The sequence below is a fragment of the Gymnogyps californianus genome, chromosome 1 (genome assembly GCF_018139145.2).
Source record: "Gymnogyps californianus isolate 813 chromosome 1, ASM1813914v2, whole genome shotgun sequence".
NCBI lineage: Eukaryota > Metazoa > Chordata > Aves > Accipitriformes > Cathartidae > Gymnogyps > Gymnogyps californianus.
Genome location: NC_059471.1, coordinates 196,313,049 through 196,334,514, shown reverse-complemented (window position 1 = coordinate 196,334,514; position 21,466 = coordinate 196,313,049). Strand labels below are relative to the sequence as shown.

The window sequence follows — 21,466 nt, the reverse complement described above, 5'->3', positions numbered from 1 at the left end:
GGAATATGCAATACAGTTTAAAGGTTCATTTAAAAAAAGCCTGCAGCTTTTTTAGGCAACACGATCTCTTTGGGTGCCTTGTAATGGAGAAAAAGCAACTCAACACCAAAAACTCTGTTTCATCTCACATTTTCTCTTGCCATTTTTACCAATTATACCGTTAACTACGACCACAGCTAATCCTATGGTGACATGAGGATAACTGCCTTTAGTACAGATGGTTTCCTTGTTGCTGCCTATCTGAAAAAGGGCCTTAATGGACATCTGGGTCAGTTCATATATACTAATGTAGAATTGTAGCACAGAGCCAAAAAAAGACACCGCAATATTGTTTCTTGGGTTTTTTTTTTTTTCAATGCACATTCTATTCCCTCTGAGTCTAGGTAGTAATAAAAGTTCTTTTAAAAAACACATAGCAATCAAGGAAAGAAAGGTTTAAAGTGTAAAGCACACTAATTTAATTGGAAGGAAGGGGATGGCAGGAAGGAAGAAGGTTAAATGGTTCATTGAAATTGATGGAAACACATCTGTGGGACTCAAAAGCTCTGAAGTTCTTAAAAGGGACAACAATTAGGGAATCATCTCTTGGAGCAGCTATTCTAGCTGAAGGCTTTCCAATTACCCAATATTGCTGATTGACTAGAATACTATGTTAATTAATATAGTGACCTACTGTCTCAGCAATTTTATTGCTCTTATTCATTCATATACCTCTTTGTTTTACAGCATTCAGCAAAGCTGAGGGAGAAAGCATCTTCTAGTTTTCAGCTTTGTGGTGTTTGTACTTCCTCCCTGATGTCCCTTTCCTTGGCTATCTTTCGTCCCGTGTATTTTAGACTGTCTGCACTTCGTGCTGTTGACGTTACAATTTCACAGTATAGATCCAGAACGTATTTTGACTTCAGTATTTCATTTTACTGTCAGCCAAGGTAGATGCAGTTTAGGAAGCGGATTACTTCTTGGATGTGCAATCTACTTCCCCAGTGTTCGTGCTTGGTGGAGCAGAGAGAAAACCTTCAACTGAACAGGCAGCAGGAGTCTGTAGCCCCCTACTAGGAGTGTCAGCAAGAGAAAGGCACTTTCTCCTTTCAGAAATGGGTATGAAGTTCCACGGGAGAGGTGGCGAGAGGGAGGTCTATTAACCTTGATCAATCCTCTCACAGTTCAAAATTCAGTCTGAAATGAAGCCCATTTCGGAATGGTTCTTCATTCAAACATTTGCTTGTGGTTTGTGTCCAGAACCTGGAAGGAGTCGGTTTTCCAGAGAAAGCAAGCTGGTACAAGAAAAGAACATCCTGTCCCAGAAATGCCAGAAAAACAAGACTGGGAGAGGCTTCCAGCATGGCTGAAATCTTTGAGATGCCCTGAGCTTCTTACATTAATTTCAAACTCTAACCTGAAATTGCTGTTTAATTCAATCCTGCTTTTTAGCCACTGTCAATATGAAATAATCTATTTCTTTTTAGAAATAAAACATTTGGGTTTTTTTTAGTAGAGATTATTTCAACATGACCCAACAGCAAGTATAATCCAGATAATGAGGTGACATTTCATGGTAATCATTTAGGCCAATATTTGCAATGTTTGCACTCAGATGCCTAATTTAAGCGTTGCAATGAGTAGTTCAACATGTAGAAATGCTGAGCCTTCACACCTCCCGCTGCCTTCCCTGGGATGATGCCTCTACATTTACACAGAACAATTACCTAGCTCCTCAAATAAAGCTTAAAGTTTTCCCACGATAAACAGGGCAAAATGCTATTTCTTTCCTGTGAGCTTGCCAAATTATCCCTTTGTACGCTGACTGCTGCAAATAAATTTTGCAGCTCTGACAACAGTTTTTAATATGCATACTTGGCACATACAGCCATTGTGCTAAATACTAAGTGCACGGTTAGTCAGTATAAAACATTCTTACCTCCTTATCAATGGCCACTCACATTAATGGCTATAAGTAACCCCAATCTCAATTGGTTTCTATTTCCCAGTTGCTAACTCTGTGCTTCCTTTAGACTAAAACTATCCATTTCCTTTAATAACCTCAGATCCCTATTTTATTTTATTTACAGCTTTCATATATACTAGGAAAATATCTGCTGTATGTCAATGTCAGTAATCAAAACTACTAAGATCTAGTAATTATCTGTTCTCAGAAGACAGTTTTAGCAAGCTAGCACCATTGCTCTAGCCCATCTTCTGATTGCTTAAGAGGACCGACAGGAGTGCAAATATCTGTCATACCTGTGAATTCCTTCTTGCACCGGTCTCTGACACTCTCCTCCAGGCCTTCAAGTTGTGATTTAATTTTTTCATACTCTCGTTCTGCTTGTTGGCTCTTGCGTCTTTATGGAATAGAGGTAAGATTTTAAAAAAGTTACAAAATGCAAAAGTAAATAATTTGCAACTGCTCTGAGTGGGAAGCCAAAGGACTGGAGGACATTTTCCTGGTTTTGATTTCTTTTTAAACACTGGCAGCAGAAAAAGAATGGAGGAGGAGAACAGCAACAGTGGACCAAGGCTTCATTCCATGTAAATCAACCTGGCACTGTCACAGGCCTGCTGCTTCAAAGCACACTTGGGCCAGCGATTTAAAATCCAATAAGCAGTAGCTACAAATGCTTTCAATCACATATTAAGTACAGAGACTCAATTTGTATGTACTGAACAAAGACTGCTTGCAACATGTCCTGCGCTGGCTCTGAGCCACCCAGGAGTGTGTCTGGGACTGAACTGAGAAGGTTGCAGGAGGTCCACGAGAACATCAGTGCTGTACAGCACATACTTCAGCATTGCTTCGGCTATATTGATATGCACCATAAGAGTGAAATCCACCCCCTCCTGAGGGACAGTATGAGGCCCTCATTACTAACCTTAAAATTGGGCTAAGCAGGTCTTAAGTGAAATACAGATATTGTTCTGGCCCTTTATGAAGCACAAATTTCACCATTAATCATGAAATTTGTGTGTGGGTAACACTTATCTCAGCTGGAAAGGCCAAAATGACCCCTTAGCCAAATCCATCCAGCTCAGACCTACAGCGCTGACTGAGGCAGCATAAACGCTGATGGATATGTATATAGAATAAGTTATCTCCTTCACAAGAGGCACTTTAGCTTCCATTTTAAGAATGTATGTGTGCAACTCAGTTTGCAATTGTGCGCTTAGCAAGCCTGGGACCAATTGTTGTGCTTATGTATAAAGGACAGACTGGGCTGACTAACACCAAGGAATTTGGTGTGCATGAGAGGAATAAATTGGTGCTCATACATACTTCCAGCTGTAACTGCCTTTCTTAACTCTGCAGCTCATAAAGAAGATGAAGATAATTTCTGTAGACTGAGCTGAAAACAATCAGGTAGTACCTTGAAAGCTTTAGGACAGCAAAACCACCTAATTAAAGGAACTTACCTGTAACAGATGATAGAAATTACGATGATTGCTATCATAGGAATAAGTACCAGTGGCAAAATAAGATTCAGTGGGATGTCACTCACACGTGTATCATATTCCACCCTTCCGAGGATCCATTCCCGGAGTCCAAATTTCACCTAATTAGATAAGTGCAGACATTTGTCTCAAAAAGTGCAAATGGACAGTGGTTCACTTCTCAGTTGCACCCTAAATTCTTAGTAATTCTCACTAAGTGAATTTCTAGCTCAAACTCCGAACAAAGGAAACATTTCTGAATATTTTATACTGAATTTAGGTCACTAGCACTTTATTCCATGAAGTAATTTTATTTTGCTTAGCAGAGGAAGAAAAATCCTCAGCCTGTCTAGCTACAATTTTACATTCCTATGTAATGAAGGTAGAAGGCATTTGGCAGCTTGGGACCACTCTTTACATGTGACGTCTTCTAGACAGCAGGCAGAAACTGGAGGAAGAAAGAACTGCAAGAAGTTTCTTCACGGTACTACAACAACTTTGGAGAACAAATTACTTTAATTAAGAAGCACTGTATCAGTGTCCCTTACACCTGATATTAAATTCTATTGAAAAGGTAACTTACAATGAACTCAGGAAGGTTATTGATGGTATCTCTCTTCTGCCGTTTCTTTGGTTGAGGCTGTACTTCTGGTGGCTCACAATATAAGTCCGTTTCAGTTAGTGTTTTTATGTTGCAAGGCTCGTCACCCACAAAAGCCTGGGCCTCATCTATCGTCATAGCTTTGTTCAGGTTACTGCCCTAGACAGAAAATACAAGGCTAAGTCATCATTGCAAAGTCTTGGGAGACAAGAAGTCCTGAGTTGCAACTTTCCATTTGGATCATTTTTAGCAGCAGATGTCATTTGCACTGTAGTGTACAGAACAGCAGAGTGGTTGGGAATTATGCAATTCCTCTCCTTTCCTTCCTGGTGCGAGAAGAGCTGTCCCCTCCAGTCCCCGGGAGCTCTATGGCAGAGGGCATTTCTTAATGCCAGGCTCAGCAGGAGGGGGCATCCCCAGGAAACCCAAAGTATGGCTAAAAAGAAAGCAACTATCTCTGAGAAGGGGAGGGGGAAGGAAGGGGGAGCTGACAATGTTCATCATCTAGCAGAGGTAAGAGACTCTACCAAGCATTTTGGGTATGGTACCAAACAGCTGTTAAGGGCTGGAGAAAGGAAGGAAAAATTCCATACTTGCTTCAAGGACAAAATGAGCAACCACCATCTCTTGACAAGTTTACCTTTGCATTAATAAGTTTGTTGACTTGTTTTTTGATGCCATCTGTGAAGTTTTCAAAGGTTGGGTCTGCAACATAGGCAAAGGAGTGGCTCTCATTTTTTACAACCAAATGATAATGATCCATTAGAATAATAGTGGTAATGTTATAGTTTTCTGGGTCTTCCAGTATTGGTGGGGAAGAAAAAACCACTGTGGTTTCATTGAGTCTTGTAACAAGCTTTCCATCAAACTGTAAGAAACAAGACAAGAAGAACATACACATTTTAGAGTTTGACTCGTTCCTGTACATAACTGTTGATAACTTTAGACTGTAGAAATAAAACCACTGGATTTATATCCTCTCCATAGAGCAGAAATAACATAGTATGAGGTATTTTCCGAAAAGAAAATGAAACAAATTTGTTGATGGGAAAAAATCGTTGATTCATTATGTTCTAGCAGCTGCCTGCAGAAAAAGCTTAGGCTACAGAGCAGTTTCCACTGCCTCCAAATTCTGTGGCTCTGGATGACACTGGGCTGATATCATTAAATTGCTCTAAGATTAAGAGGTTAACACGGCAGCTTTAATCCAGATCATCTTCTGTACCATTAAATATCTCAGGTAGATTCTTTTCTACTGACACTGTAAAATACCTCGCTGAAATTCAATACAAGTACTAAGTGAAATTTTGGAATAAAACTTACCAATTGTCAATCAACTACTCAAGGTAACAACTCAGTTAACCTGTCCTCCATCCGCAATTACACAAATGTTTTTATCCTAGAAACTCCTTCAGTCATTCAGTAACATCAACCACAGCCAACAATACTAATAGGAACCCTCAACATTTCTTCTATCACCACCTCAGTTTCTCACTTTGAGAAATGCAATTTGATAGCTTCTCCCCCACATTTCTGATATTACCATGTAAGTGGAAGCAAAACAAAAGATTAGAAAAGTTTCTAGTCTTAACCAAGAATGTGTGCTGTACGTAATGCTGACTTAAGCTAACGTGCTGAGGAGATGCTGAGCGTACATAAGAAGGGAGGTAAGAAATGTTGATAAACACTGTCAAGAATGCTAAATAGACTTTAAGATTGTCCTGGGAATTAAGGTTATCAAGATAATTACATCTTGCAGTTTATGGCCTAAGAAATGTAGGCAGTTTTCCTCTTAAAATTCTTTAAGTATAGGGTTCTGGTGGACCCAAATCCAGCTGGCTTTGGCATACTCTAAAAGTGGAATCATGCATATAATACAAAACATGCACATTACCAACTCTATATGGATCACAAGACAGTCTTAAATTGAAGAGCCAGCCTTAGAAAAAGTCTTACAACGTTCTTACTGGAAGATCACTTTTAAGCCCTCAATCATTGCATTGACTTGTGATCTTCATTAGAAGAGTGGGAAATCGAGACTATCAGTAATGTCAGTTTTTCTTAACATGAGATGCAAGAAGGATTAATTTTTTTTTTAATGTTATTTTTCACAAGTTTTTGTGAACATACTATAGATGGAATATGCATGAAGCAAGAAAGAAAAGAAGACGCGGTTCATTGAGGTGTGAGAAAATAAAAGGCACTGACTGTGTAAAGCTGAGTACTCAGCACCATCTGGATTTGGGTCCTGTTTCAGGCAAATCTCTAAAGCTTGCAGGGGGAGAAGAAGGAGAAAGATAAAGAAAAAATAAAAACTTTCAAATTCTGAAATACATCCACTTTACCACTCGAAGCTTAATTCTTCTATCCTTATTCATACTGAATGAAAATAATTTTAAAGCAGAAGATTGCAAAGTACAAGTGAATGTAAGTCAAGATGGTAGGAGTAGGCTCTTCTTCCACAGAAACCCTGAACAGATCCAGAAATCTGTTCAAACCTTATTCCACTCCAAGCCCAGTGAAGTCCAGTGGACAAACTTAAATGCATTTTTTGAACAGATTATATATTATGCATCCAGTGTGATGCCTTTGGAGAGAAAGAAAGAAAATTACCCTTTTGAGATTCGTTTTCCCTGCTTCTGGACGCTCTGCATATACCACCAATGAGAAACTCTGGATGAGCTCAAAACCGGTTCCAGTTACTGTAATATTTCTCCCTCCACTGAAAGGCAGAATTAAAAAAGAAGTCAAGTCATTGGCAAACTACCACAGCTATTATTGACTGCTTTACCCTGCACTGCTACTACTTCCACTGAAAACAGCTATATAATACCTATATGACAATTAGATATCCCACACAAGGGACTTCTGTTAAAGCTATCGATGACCACAGCATTTAAAAGCAGCAATGTCAACTTCAAACTTGTTTTAGAACAGCAGAATTAAAAAAAATACAAATTGCTTTGTCAGTATTTGTGGCTTTTCATTGATGCCTATCTTTGTGTGCTTTACTTTTCCAATGTTTTTGTTAAAATCACTCCACCTACCACACACACAGAGACGAAGATGAGAGTGTATTTTCCACAGGTCTGTAGGGACCTGGCTTCTCTATTCCCTTTCATTTGCAATACATTGTTTAAAAAATAATGCATTCGCATAAGAAGAAGAATGCATGCAAGTTGCCAGTGGGAATTAAAGTCATCGAAGTAACATGGATTTAGAGGGATAGCAGTCCTCAAAGCAATGCATTAAAGTAAGCTTCAGTTTATATAGAGGAGAAAAAGAAGTCTTTTAAATCTCCTGGGGTAAATCACTATTGATCTACCAAAAAACCCCTCCAGGCCCCAAAACCACCCAAACCAAAAATCAAAAGCAAATATTAAAAACAAATCCTATTTTACATAAGTGACTACTCAATATTCAAGGAGGCAGGTACCAATTTCTCCAAGAGAAGTCACGGCCAATTTTATTTTTAATGTCCTATTTGTAAGGTCATGATGTTACACTTCTTTTTACTGAAAGAAAGTGGAAACATCATGATCTCTCTCTGCCAACTGTACCCCACTAAGCAGAAAGACCAGAATATTAGGGAACAGCAGAGACCAACGTGAATCAAGGTCACAAGTTTGTCCCTGTATCGGTCACAGAATGACTTTCAAAACCAGAGGTATGTTACAAGGACTTTTATAAAGATGATTTGCCATATTGCTACTAACATAAGAGCAGCATACATTTCCTTGGTTTCACAATTAGTACTAGGTGAGCTTTTTTCCAGAAGGAACAACTACCAGATGGGGTGTTAGTGAGTACCACCATAGAAGAGAGAATACCTTTTAAAAGCGTTACTGAACCCTGATCTAGATTTCCTAAAAAGATACTTCTTTTGCTCATGGGACAAGGAGATGACAAGCCATAACCTTCCTCTGTTTCCAGTGTACTTATTAAAAGCTGAATAGAAGAACTGAATAGAAACCTCTTCATTAGAAACCTTTTATATAGGTTATCCTTATAGGATAAGGATTTGTAACGCAAAGATCATGTTGTCTGACATTATGCTGAAATGCTTCAAATCTCTTTCTTTGAGACACCTTCATTTAAAAGAAGCTCATTACCTTTTCTGGTTTCAGGATTTACCTTTGAAGTGGGGATTAAAGTTTGGAGGTAAACAGAATACTTTCAAACATCAGCTGTGGTTAAGAAAGATCACAAACTCTACGTATCTAAATGTATGCATGGCTAGATTACAGGAGTTTTTATTTCAAACAGTTCTATATGTAATGGGTTTATTACATATTACACATATTTTAACCCAATTGTAAATGAAGTTATGACAAACATTCCATTACCTGCTAAAGCTATTTACTGGCAGGAACTTGGTGACAGTAGGATTCTCACTGTATGAAAATAGCTGTGGTACACTAATTGCCATGCCCCCATAGTCCATTGTGACTTGAACAGCTTCAACCTTGCTATTAGGTCCTGTAATGCAAACGATCTCGTCTCCAAATTCAGTGCTAGATTGGAGAAGAAAAAGAAGAGGAAATATCTTCAGTTACTAACATTATGGTGATTTGTATTCTTTACTGTAGTACCTCAGAGGCAACAAAAACAGGCCTTTATTTTTGCTAGGCACTGAGCAGCTACGAGAGCAGACAACACTTTCTTCAGATCACTTAGGGTCTTTAAAAAAGATGTAGGATATGAAAAGGAATAGTGTACAAACACAAGAACAATGCAATGTCAGCACACTTCGTGTCATTCCTTTTTTGGAGGGAAGAGAAGGGCAGCAATTAATAAAAGGAAAAAGAAGTGAGAGGAACAAGCCAAGGGGCACTAGAAGATTAAGATTTTACATGGAATCACTGAAGACATGCTGAGTGAAAGCACGGGTGGCTTTGGAGCAGCCAGTCAAGCAGAGAAAGCCGAAACTGGAAAAATCTCTGGATATCTAAGTTCTCCCACTTTGGTTGTTTTTACAGCTGCTTCTTCCAGCTGGAGCCTCTGAGTGACTTTCTGTCTGAACGTTACGTGCAGAGCTCCATTGCATGGGATGAGTCACGAAGAGATAGACAATGGATTTGTTTAATTTCTGAAGGCCAGAAAAGGTTGGTGCTTTGTTAGGATACGGCTCTGTATTGTTAGTTACTCTGGGTACGTACACATTGCAAGGCTGGCTGCCGACTGAAACTTGAACGTCCTTCTTGGAACCAGTGGCCAGGTTTGTACCAGTGATGGTAAGTGTGGTTCCACCCGCTTGTGGACCACTTTCAGGTCTTATTCGAGAAGGATGAGGTTCCTGCACAGAGGAGATGGTCAAACTAATTAAGAAAATTAAAATAAAATTTACACCAGTATTAACTGGTATAATAGCTAACAGAAGTTTAATATTACTACCTCAAAAAATAATAAAATTAAAATAATGATGGATAATTCTTCTAAAATAAAACAAAATATTTCATTATTCATGCTGAAGGAGGAAGTAACAGATGATGTGAATGTACTTATATTTTTTCCATACTGTATTTTACAAGGCTTTATATGAATTTCAATTCCTTATTTACAAAATGCAGAGTTAGCTGCCATTAAGTTTGTGAGAGCTTCCTGTTGGGTTTCCTGTGTTCATACTTATTTTAAGATTTCTCTCTTCCTTATGGCTGAGTCTACCTTCACCCTTCCTTACCCTTTCCTACATTCTGCGTCAGCTACAGGAGAGACACAGCAAGGTTTTCAAAACTGGCACCCAAACAGAAAGAATGTTAAGATTCCCTTTATCTCATAAGGCTCTTAATTGTGGTAAAATTGTTATCCTATTCTTGAGCAATGAGCCTGCAAAGAAAGAAAATCAGAAAACGCTAAACTTTTCTTTATGCACCTAGAACCTTGGAGCAGATTTCTTAAAACCAATTGAAACAAGCAGACACGCTTCAAACTTTATGACATTTGTTGGATATCTAAATTTCTCAAATAAGTTCCCTCCTTTTGTTCTCAATTCAGTCTTTGTTTCCGTGATTGTATTCCAGGAGCTATGACAAATAGTGTAAATTAACAGTGAGGGCTTTTCATGAACAGTGTGATTTAATTACTTCATCGCTAAGTAGTCCCTGCTTCCAGTTGAGAAAAGCATCCTTATTCAGGACAACACTGAAGCTGCTGAACCAAGAGGATGACCGAATCCCTGCAAGCCGCGTGAGATGGGTTACCAGCCGGCTCCAGGCGAGCACTGCCTGCCGACTCCATGGTCTGGCCATGCCTGCAGACGTGCCACAGCCCTCGTGCCGGGGCGGTAGCTGTTGTGCATGCAGGCAGCAAGGTGGTCCCACGCAGCCAGCTGCCACGTGCGCCACGCACACAGATAGGATGCCAGGTCCAAGCATGCGGCAGGGGCATTGCTACGAGGGACCCTGCATTTGCTAAAGCATACCAGATCAACAGCTTAGGAAGGCTGTGAATAGGTAATGCCTTTTCGGATGTATAACTGTGCTTCTTCATCCATATTCAAACACAAACTTTCCTTAAATGAGTCAAATAAGCAATAAGCTTATTTCCCAATCTCATGTGTATTTGGAAATGACATCTGCTCTCCTCCTCCTCTTGCATAATCTTGCTAAAATGGTTGACTGATAACAAAGTCGAGGCTTGGGGCTATTCCGTATGAAGCATATGCCAATAAAGGAAGAGCAAAGAAGTTTTAAAACTTCCCTTGCTGATGAGGGTTTCCCTGATCACCATCACACTGCACTGATCTTCCACTCTAAGGAGGAAAAGCCCTACTCAGAAACAGAGCAACAAGTCCACGCCTTACTAGTCACGCAGCAAACCCCTTCCTCCGTGTTGTTTTGCTCAGGCACAGATTGCCATCTCTGTGTCAGCTTACAGCTACAAAACCAAGGGCCCACGAATGGCAGGGAGGAGGGGGACTGATGTACCGTAGTTCGGTTCAAAGCTCGGTGAGCCATCGACAGGTTTTTAACAAGCAGCAGGAATCCATAAAAATGCATCCAATGGACCTCATGGTTACTTTACAAATTTGTTTTATTGAAGCACAGATATTATAGAAATGCAGAGAACTCTTACTTGCTGTGCTTGTTTGATACTTTCATGTCTGAGCAACTTCTCTCTGAAGGAATGCATCATGGTTCAGCACACTTCACAAATCCACAATGACAACTGTAATTTGCTCTCAAGTCATTGAGCTTTAGGAATATGCTTTAACACTAATTGGGTGTCAATTGCTTTTCTTCCCTGAGAGAAATCTGTTTGTAAACCCTTCACTCCTCAAGATGTACGTCTCTGCAGCATATGACTGCTCTCACGTGCTAACCTTTGATTTAGTTTTAATTTAATACATCACTTGGGTTACAAGATTTTATGTAGGGAAGTGACTCAAAGTAATTTTTAAGCATTTTTTTAAGCAAAAAGGAGCCTTGATTCAATATAACAGAGTTGACTAAAACTTGCTCACTTAGATCTATACAGTCCTTTTTGTGCATACTCTTCTTTGGATTTAATTGCTTGCTGATTTAAGCTAAATTGAAATAAGCCATGTGAGGGTAAATAAAAAGTTTGAGGGGGTCAGTTTTAAAAATCACACTTGAAGTTTAAATTAACACAAGTCTAGACATGTGCTTCAAAGAAAGGCTCATTTGTGCTTTTTTGTAACACAATTTTGTTGCTGAAAAAATTATAATCAAAATTGTATATAGAACACACAGTAAATAAATTGCTTATAAAAATGTATGAAATACTGTAAGTGTAACCTTAGCACATGGACAGAAAACCATATGTTTTATTGATTTCAAACTAAATCTTAATTGCTATAGATTGTTAAGTATGTTGGACCACTGTATCATCCGCAGTAAAAATCCACAGCAATGATTAGCCGCATAACATGCCTGGGATAGCTTTCAGAAGAAAGTATACCCCAAGAACCACTAAAGAATCAGTATGGACAAACTCGTTATCCCTGAACCTCAGAAAAACTGTTTAAAACTCTTAGCCTTTTCCCTAAATACTACCTCCACTGAAAACCTAGCCTCTAGGACAGACTTAGGAAGGAAAGGAACAAGAAGCCACTTAAAGCCAAGCCTTTAAGCAGAAACTTAGGAAGGAAAGGAACAAGAAAAGCTTGCTGAAGCATCACACACCACTGTTCTCTGTAACCTCAGCATAAAAAATGAAAGGAAGCTTGCTAAGAACTTCTGCTAGACAGCTGTATTCCTTCCTTCCTGCAAAAATCTGAAATAATCACCCTGTTAAAGCTCTGCTGGGTTACCTGATGGGTAACTTTGGCAGGGCGTCACCTGGCTCTGTTGCTAACAACCAGTAAACACCGAGTGAGCCACAAACTTGAAGCAGAACTATCCAGCACCATTTTCTGTAGGGGTCCTTTTAGTGATGGCCTACGTTTGCCTCCCTAGGAATAGGGATATACAGGTAACCAAAGAGCAAAGTTATCTCTGAATAACACAGCAGCAGTGGGGAAGTGAAACACGTATCTTTTTCCCCAGAAATTGTTTTTTTCTTAGCAAGAATCTGACTCTGCTGGAAGTTAATGCCCAGCTACGCCAGACGGGAGAACACGCCACCCACACCTCACCCCATCCACGGCACAGCCACACCACAGAGTCAGCACATCTCAGCTTCACTTCAGACTGAATGGAAAACCAAGGCCAAGAACCACTCTGGGAGCAAAGGCAGGTAGCAGCCGAGGAGGAGGTGAAATAGTTATGGTTTAACCCTTATTTTCTCTTTAATCGCTGGTCTTGCAGCAGTTCCTCAAAGGACTATTTTAAAACAGCTTAATTCAAAGTATTCATATTTAACATATTTAAAGTAATTTTGCAAATACCAAGGGCTCTCCGGAGACCAAATAATGTGGATGCCTCATAAAGACGATCTAATAAGGAGACTGAACCATGCTCTGTGTGCAGAGGAATTCTTCAGCATGACTACTAAGACAAAGCATCATACAGTAACAGTTTGTTACTGTAAACTTGTCAGGAAAATGATTTGATTAATTTTAACTTGCTATTTTCTGTTTCACATTTTCCCCCTTTCCCTTCTTCTTTAGGACCTGCCAGAAAAATAAGTAGTTAAAATAAATTATCAAGAATGTTAACAATTTTAATAACCATTTTATTGCAAAACCAATGTGCTATGAGCAAGTTTTAGCGCTCTTCTAAAATATTCATAGATGGCTCAAAGAGCAAAGCTACATCAGCCCACCTGGCAGTCTTCTTAAGAGTACCAATAAAGAAAAAAAAATTGGTTCATCCAAATGCTCAATCAGAAAACATTTTTCAAAAATGCAATTAGGTAGACAGGATCAGCAGGAGAACGATATTTCACTGAATGCCAAGATAATCTGAAAAAGTACCATCAGTGGTGGTACAAACCTTCAACAAGAATCATGTTACCTAAGGAGAAGGTAGCCCCTTCCCACGGCTGACATGGCACTCACCAGTGGGACAAAGAGGTTCAGATCCTTGGAAGCTGCCAGGTCTAGTGTTATTTTACTGCATAAGTCTTATCTTATGCAGTCTAGCAAAGCTGCACCTAACCCACAGCTCTACGTTGCTTACCACAGCCCTGCATGAGATTTCTTCTTGCAGAGGAAAACGAGGGGCAAAGGGTAAATCCTTCACTGCAAACCTTGTTTAAGGGATAATGAAAATGCTGCTTTTACCAAGAGGCAACCCCCTTTAATTTGGACTCAGCCCTGAGCAATACTGAATGCTCAACCATTATAAACAGCACTGATAAACCTAGGACCTCAAGTGCTGCAAGATCAGTGGTGTCACCTTTTCAAAATCCCCTCAAGGATTTTTTTCTCTCCTTGTTTCTGCCCTTTTCTCATTTCAGTCTCTGAATCAGAAGTACGCCTGCCGTCATAATAAATACCTTGCTTTCATTTTCAGCCCTCTGCACCTCGGGATCTTTGTTCACTCAGTCAGAAGGTGCCCGGGGGAAGTCACACTTTCTATAACATCGCAGCGCAGTGCATCACTATAACATCACACCACAGTGCTCGGTGCAATTATGATGTTAAGCAGAATGCTTGATTATGTGTCCTATATGGAATTTGTAGCAGTCTTGTAATAATTCTTCTGGAAAACGTCAGCCCTTGTGAAGACTTGGCAATATTTCATTTCTCATGGACACAGTAAAATTTAAACAACCCTGCAAACACTAATTTAACCCTTGTTTTATAATTCCTTCAAGTGTATAAAATCATAATTCATATATATTTCAGTCTTTTCCTTATTTTGCTTGAAATGGAGGAATGTTCTTTCAGGTTTCAGTGCTCTATACTTCTCTGTTTGTCACCGGGCAGATACTGTTCATGTCTTCCAGGTAGTTTAATGTTTGAGCATAGATATTTTCTGCAATAACAGGTTACCTTGTTATGTGGGTTTTTTGATAGTCTAGTTTAAAAAAGCCTGTTCCAATGTCTGTCAGTTGTTCAGTGGCCTGTTTCTTGCCAAGTCTGGTAAACCATCTCCCAGCAGAGGGACTTCCCACCGCTGGGACTCCCCACCGCCTTATGCTCTCGTGATCGTGCCCTGTGTTTGTAGGAAGTGGATTTGCAGTTTTGGTAAAACATATGCACATCCACAGCTATGCTATTTAGAATAGAATAGAATAGAATAGAATAGTTCAGTTGGAAGGGATCATCTAGTCCAACTTGTCAGCAGGTGTAACTTGCTCCCTACTGCATGGTTCATCCTGAAAAAATAATTTGATATCTACAGGATTTCTTGGTTGTAGGTCTGAGCAGTTTGTAGCTTGTCAGTCATGGGAAATATGAGCATTTTATGTATCTTACATACAAACCTTTCTTAAATCCTACTTAGGTGTAATAACGTTGAGCTAGATGTCTCAAAGTCCACCTGCAACCCAACTTTCCCATGTTGTACCAGACTGCGGGGTTAGTACTCCTGAACTGATAAGCAGTTTTCCCAGTGCTTTGATAACCATTAGGCAGCTTTGCTGGAAGGATAATAATGCTACGAACAGGTTACCTCTTCTGTTTTATGCCTGTGGTCAGTGCCCACCCTGTTGATATGGTTTACCTGAAAGCAGTGGTTATCTGCTCCAATTTGAAGTAGTGAGACAATGACAATTTCTAAGTCCTTGTACGTTGCTTGTGGTATGTAATGTTCAAATAGCGCTAGTTTGTTTGGTAGCAAATTCATTTATTCTCTTTGTAATAGCAATGAATTCCCTTACATGGCATTCGCATTCCTGGATGCCACTGCCTTATCTTTGCATCAGGGGCCAACCTGAGCTTCACAAACTGTATTTTTTGGTTTCGCCTCACAGTAATGTCATAGTCTTGCAACAGTCTGTCCTCTGAGGCACTCTGTGCTTTGTCAGCACAGAGGTACCGGAAAAAAAATACAGAAAAATACTGGCAAACCAGCTTGCACTGGCCGAAGTATGCACATGACTTCACACTCAGGCCATTTTCCAGTGTCCTGTTTTCTCCATTGCAGCCAGAAGTCTTTCCTTTGCTTCCTCGGTTTGTATCCTTTGCCTCCTACTTACAAATCTGTTCACAGAAATGCTGATATATTTTTCATTGTAGTTTCATGCTTTCTGCGTGCTAGAGGGTAAATTATCTCCATGTCTGTTCCACTTATAATCACATTTAGACGCGAACTTACTTATTAGCAATGTACATGACTGCTGCTCTTACGCAGCTACTGCAGACCCTCTCAGCGTTCACATTTCAGCTCTTGTGTTTTTCATCCTGTTTATTAATCTAGAATGAACTTTTTAATCTTTAACATTTTATGACTTGCAGTTAGTCTTTTTGCACAGTTAGGAAGGTGATCTCTTATTTCTTCAGGTTTCTGATTACAATTTTAGTAAAAGATACCTTTTACAGGCTGAAAATGCTTTCAGAGAGCTCCCAGCAGTTTAGATCTCTGTTGTCTGCTGGTGTCAAATCAAAGCACAGCTTTTACCTGGCTAACAGTGGGGTTACTTCTATTCTCCTCTTCTTTTTTTATCCAGCTTCTTTGCAATTTTCCCATTAAAGATATGCAGGTGCAAAAGAGAACCATTCCCCCAGCCTCTTTTTCACTGACCTGACTTGCATTTGGGATCTGATCTGCCAGGCTGATTCATGTTCTTTTTCACTCAGTTTGTTTGCTTTGCAGCTTCCCTGGTTTACACTGTCATGTCCAGCCAACTCACTTCTGGTCCCTTGCACAGTATTCAAGAACAAGAGGAGTGCACTTCTGTGGAGCATCACCTAGGTTCTGCATGTCTTCTTTTTCCATTTCTCTACTTTTCCACTCATCTTTCACCAAGCACATCCTCAACTTTTTATATTCCTGGGCATGACTCTGTAAATAGGGGTACTACCTACTATGATATCAATCTGTGGTAGGCAGTTTCTAGCCCAAGAACTACACCGCTGAGATAAAAGTAGTTACCCTTTATCCTTCACTAATCCAGAAAATTGAAGAGAGAAACAACCAGCCACCAAGGAGGCTACTCGTGGATCACAAGAGGGGCCAGAAATTCAGGAACAGTTGGAAGGCAACAGAGGAGGGGAGCCTAACGGAGATGCAAAGAAACCTCGGCATGAAGTCTATGGTTCAGAGGGGGATGCTGAAGAAAACGCAACCATGCCAGACCACAAGTAGAGAGACAACTAGGGAGGGAAAAGAGGATAGTGGCGGAGTATATCCCTGTGATGCCGTGAGAGATGCCAGCTGCAGCACAAGGGGAAGCCGGCAACAGATGGATGTGTTCAAATGGACATGATGGGCAGCAAATGGCAAAGTCACCTAAGCTCCCTTCTGCCAGCTCCTGTAGGCAGTGACCTCCGGTTGGGGGTTTGCCTTTGATGCAAGTGCGCATCTTCACAAGTAGCAATGGGCTCTTGTGCTTCCACACAAGCAGAGCACAGGGATGCTGTGTCAAGGACCTGATGACAGTGCACACACACGTGGATAAGATTTTCACAAATGTACAGAGCACATTATTGCTCTGCATTTATCTCATCCATCCTTTCCTCCACAAGTAACCTTTCCCTTTTCTCATCCTGGTCCCAGCTGCAATAAGTTCTGGCTCAGGTCTGTAAAACAACTGATTTGTTACCAAAATTATCTGCCTCGCACTGAAAGCCAAATTATTCTGCCAACCCTTGCATATAACGCACACAAAAATTAAAGGCATTAAAGGCACAGCCCATGAAGTGCTGCAGACACTTGCCACCTTCTTGGAGGTCAAAATGTCATTTCATGGACTATAAAGGTAACCCCAGGAGCTAAATTAAGCTTCTGAAGGGGGCACGCAAGTCATTAGGAACTGCTCTTTCCCCCTCCACTTCCCTCCTTTCTCAGACTCAAGGAAGCTTGCTTCTTGTTTCTTCAGACAAGCCACCCACTCACAGGATATTCAACCAGAGAATTTCCACTGTGCACTTTTGGCAGCCCGGTGTTCACCGCAGTGGCTGACCTGACCCACCAGCTCCCCTCGTCACAGCATCCACAATACAAGCCAGGCTTCAGTTCCTGGGTTATTTCTGCAACAGCAGAGAAGTCAGCTGAGTCCTGCCTTTCTAGGGCTGCTTTGTCCAAACCTCACACCATGTGAGCTGATCAAACGCTTCCAGCCACTCCAGGTGCCCAGGCAGAGCATTTGCCTGCCAATGCACGTTGTGTGCTGTCTGCTGTGGATGGGATGCTTATGCAAAGGGTTGGTATTTTAAACAACTAATTTTTTGGACTGCAGGCAGCATCTTTTTATTGTGAGGCAGACACCGCATGATTTTCTGAAAAGACCACAGAGCCTTGCTGACAGGTTTGATAGAGAAATGGAAGCATGCATGACTGGAAAGTCTGCATGATCATACAGCCAGTGTTCACTGGCAGCTTTCAAGCAGACCAACGAGCACTGGATGGTGGGACATGTACTTAAGTGCATAGCCCAGATGACAGAGAATTAAGTCTAATAATATCCACACGAGGAAGGGCCAATTTTGCTAAAACTCTCAGCTACCCAGGAGTTCTCCTGGCCCCTATGCAGGCTGACACACAAACAAGATGTGCTCCAGGACTCAAGGATAAAATAAGATCCTCTGGAAACAATTCCAGACTGTTGCGGATGTGTGGTTTATCAGCATCAATCACAGTGGCAACAAGCATGTAATACCCGCCTCTGCAAAAGCCCACCCAAAACCCCCAACTACAGTGTAAAATGCATGTGTTGAGGTAAAAACTCAGGGAGAAAAATCAAGGAGTGAGCTAAAACCCTCCACAAAAGCCTCGTGGCACTAATGGCACTGCATTGGTGAGAGCTCCCAGAGCAATTGCTTCAAACATCAAGAAGGAAAGCAGAGGATAGATGGAGGTAAGAGGAAACTGGAGGTAAGAGGAAACTGCCAAGTTGGGAGTACATTAAGGTGGAAGAGTGCACCTTGTTAAATGTAACTGTGCTGTTCAGGTGCACGTTCAAACTGCCAGCACGGTGAATAGTCATGTTCATGTTTGTTTTCAGAGCAGACTCTAATTTATCCTCCTTTCTTTCTCTTCTTGGTTATTCATCTCGTCTTGTTTAGGTAAACAGACTTCCTGATTTACTAAAAAGTCATTATTTCCAAGCCAGTCCCTAAACTACCTTCAGCACCTCAGAAATGTATTACACTTTTGCTAAGTTCTACCTCTAATTTCACCATCTTACATTTATTTGAGCTTTCTGAAACCTTATAGTCTTTTTAACCTGCACAGCCTAAAACTCACAGGGTTGCTCTTGCAAACAGACGCTGGAGATCCCAGAACCAGCTGCAAGCTCTTGTTCTGGTGGCTCGAGTCTGAAGATGACGTGTTCTGAGAAAGGAATTACGCTTGTATGGGATCAGCAAATCTGGGCCATATATCTAGGAAGAGTTTAACTCCTTCCTTCAATACTGCTTCTCACTGTCACAGTAACAAGCAAATCAGATAAAGTTAACAACAAACGAAAAAGCAGGACTGGCCTTTAGCCATGTTACCACTCCACGTGCTTAGAGACCAGCCAAGCTGTCAGTGCTCCAGATGTACTGTATAGCTGGATATTAAAATTGAGCATCACTTCATTTCTATTTCACTAAACAGGAGAATGGTTATTGCCTGATCCTGCTTATCGTGAAACAACAGAAATGTTAGCAGAGGAGGACTGGGTTACCAGAATTTAATTTCACTGGAATGGCTGGACTGGAACAGCACTCAGGTTGGATAGAGAAATTGTGATGGGTAGGGAGAAATACAGCTTTCTTCCCCTGTTACGCAGCAAATATGGATGAGGTGTTTACTGCACAGCACAGACTCTTGTGGACCAGGGCATTTTAATTCAGAAATCGTTTTAACTTGAAACCATGGCTTCCCTTTTAACTGGATTTTTGACCCATTTAATGGAGGTCTCACACGTTCCTTGGCTCAGAAATGCACTGTGCTGGCAGACGTGGCAGAAGCATGAGTCTGAGCCCCACGTTGTGCTGACTATTGATCCTCATCAATCCAGCTTTAAAAACGCATCTCATTGTTCAGACTGGGTATCAACAAGAGCCAGATGTAGTAGCACTTATAGAATCATAGAATGGTTTGGGTTGGACCTTCAAAGATCATCCAGTCCAACCCCCTTGCCATGGGCAGGGACATCTTTCACTAGATCAGGTTGCTCAGAGCCCTGTCCAACCTGGCCTTGAACACCTCCAATAATGGGACAGCCACAACTTTTCTGGGCAACCTGTTCCAGTGTCTCACCAGCCTCATCATAAAAAAATTATTCCTTATATCCAATCTACTTGATAACTGACTACGTGCTTTTGGTGGTAGACACTAGTCACATGTAGGAGGCTGAGACTGTGTGGAGTATGGTGACACCTCCGGTCTACATAGACACACTGGACTGAGCAGCTGCATTGTCTCCTTGTGCACTGCTTGTGCACTTCCGCCCTGTGCTGCCGCACACCGCATTTAGAGTGGTCACTGCTAAAGCTGAAGCTATTGTGCTTCGGGTGATCAGAGCACACAGTAAAAACAGTGATAATTATCAGCAGGAGGGTAGCCAGACAACGTGCCAAAGAAAGGGGGAAATACATAATAGAAAATATATTTCAGGAAGGCTCTTGGAAAGAAGAGTATTTTCTTTCCTTTGTATATACTGAATAGAAGAGGTTATAATAAAGCACAGATTTCGTATGTCTGCTGAAAGAAGTCACCAAAGAACTGCCCGAAAACAGCAGTGAAACAAGATTGTAGCTTTTAAGACAACATCAACTGATGCGATTGTCTGCTCTGATCATCTGTTCTCACGCCAAAAGCGCTCGTGTCACACTTGTAGAGGTGCACGTGAATGCGATGCCCTGTACTGACTTTAATCCTACTGCAGTCCATAGTTGGCTTCATTTTCTCGTGGAAGAGAGAGAAATGAAACTAGAAACCAATTTCACCAGTTTTAAGGCATAAACTGTATTACTTTCCATTGCTTTGCATTTTGTAAACAGCGTCCCCATGGAAAGATTTTTGCAGTAAATAAAAATGCTCTTTATCAGCAGTTAGCTTAGGTATCTGATATTTCAGTAACCTCAATGCAGGCAAAGATTGGCACAGAGGAAGTCTTGGACCTGCAGGGAAACATCCAGCTGGATGACACCTGGGCACAGTGGCTTCTCCTAGCACCTCACTGATGGGCGATTGAGAATCTTTCCCTTAAGTAGCCAAAAGTGGTGCCTGCTTATCTCACCTCCCAGATGGGCTGAGCAGGGAATCACACCAGAAAAAGTTTGCAGACAGGCTTCGAAGCCTACATGGGGGCTTCAGATTACATTGCAACACACTCCATAACATCTTCATGTGGTTTTCATGCAAACCACGGGAGAACCTTTACACACAGGAAAAGCATAGGAGAACTGGTGCAAAACGTACCCAACACAACGAGTTCATGTCAAAATCTCATCTCATGTAGGGTTTACTGTCATAGCCTCTGTCCTAGAGGCCACAAACACATAAACACAGGAGATTATGTTGTTGTTCTCTGGTTAAGATGAATGAGATGGACAAAGAAAGACTTAATTATAACCTACTTTTCCACAAAGGAACAGAGGACATTTTGAAGCAAAAAGGGTGGTTTTTGCAGAAATATCACCAGGGAGAGGAGGTATGTGCTTGGAAATTATGGAAAAACCACTTCTAGCCTGTTTTGCAAAAACAAGAATATCCTCTGCTCAGTTGAATGTCATTCTAGACTTATTCCACTGCTTACTGCTGACTCCTTTCCTTTCCTTCTCACAAGATATCAAGAATTAAGGAGACAGAAGTTTAAATAAGGGAGAAGATGAAAGCCTAACCCACCCTTTATGTTTTATAGATTTACAGTTTATAGATGTAATTTTAAGTATCAATATGAGGACAGAGATTATTTAAACCTAACTATCACAGGATC

General features: G+C 40.8%; 1 protein-coding gene across 1 annotated transcript in view; it reads right to left on the bottom strand.

The window, feature by feature from the left end:
* PLXNB2 (plexin B2) overlaps positions 1-21,466 on the bottom strand; it is a 265,036-nt gene that overhangs the window by 23,104 nt on the left and 220,466 nt on the right. The window contains exons 19-25 of the mRNA XM_050891898.1: positions 9,187-9,323; positions 8,374-8,541; positions 6,641-6,749; positions 4,668-4,895; positions 4,010-4,186; positions 3,409-3,548; positions 2,242-2,342 (exon numbers count right to left, since the gene is read on the bottom strand). Coding sequence (XP_050747855.1) covers positions 2,242-2,342; positions 3,409-3,548; positions 4,010-4,186; positions 4,668-4,895; positions 6,641-6,749; positions 8,374-8,541; positions 9,187-9,323 — 1,060 coding nt within the window. The remainder of the gene's footprint in view (positions 1-2,241; positions 2,343-3,408; positions 3,549-4,009; positions 4,187-4,667; positions 4,896-6,640; positions 6,750-8,373; positions 8,542-9,186; positions 9,324-21,466) is intronic.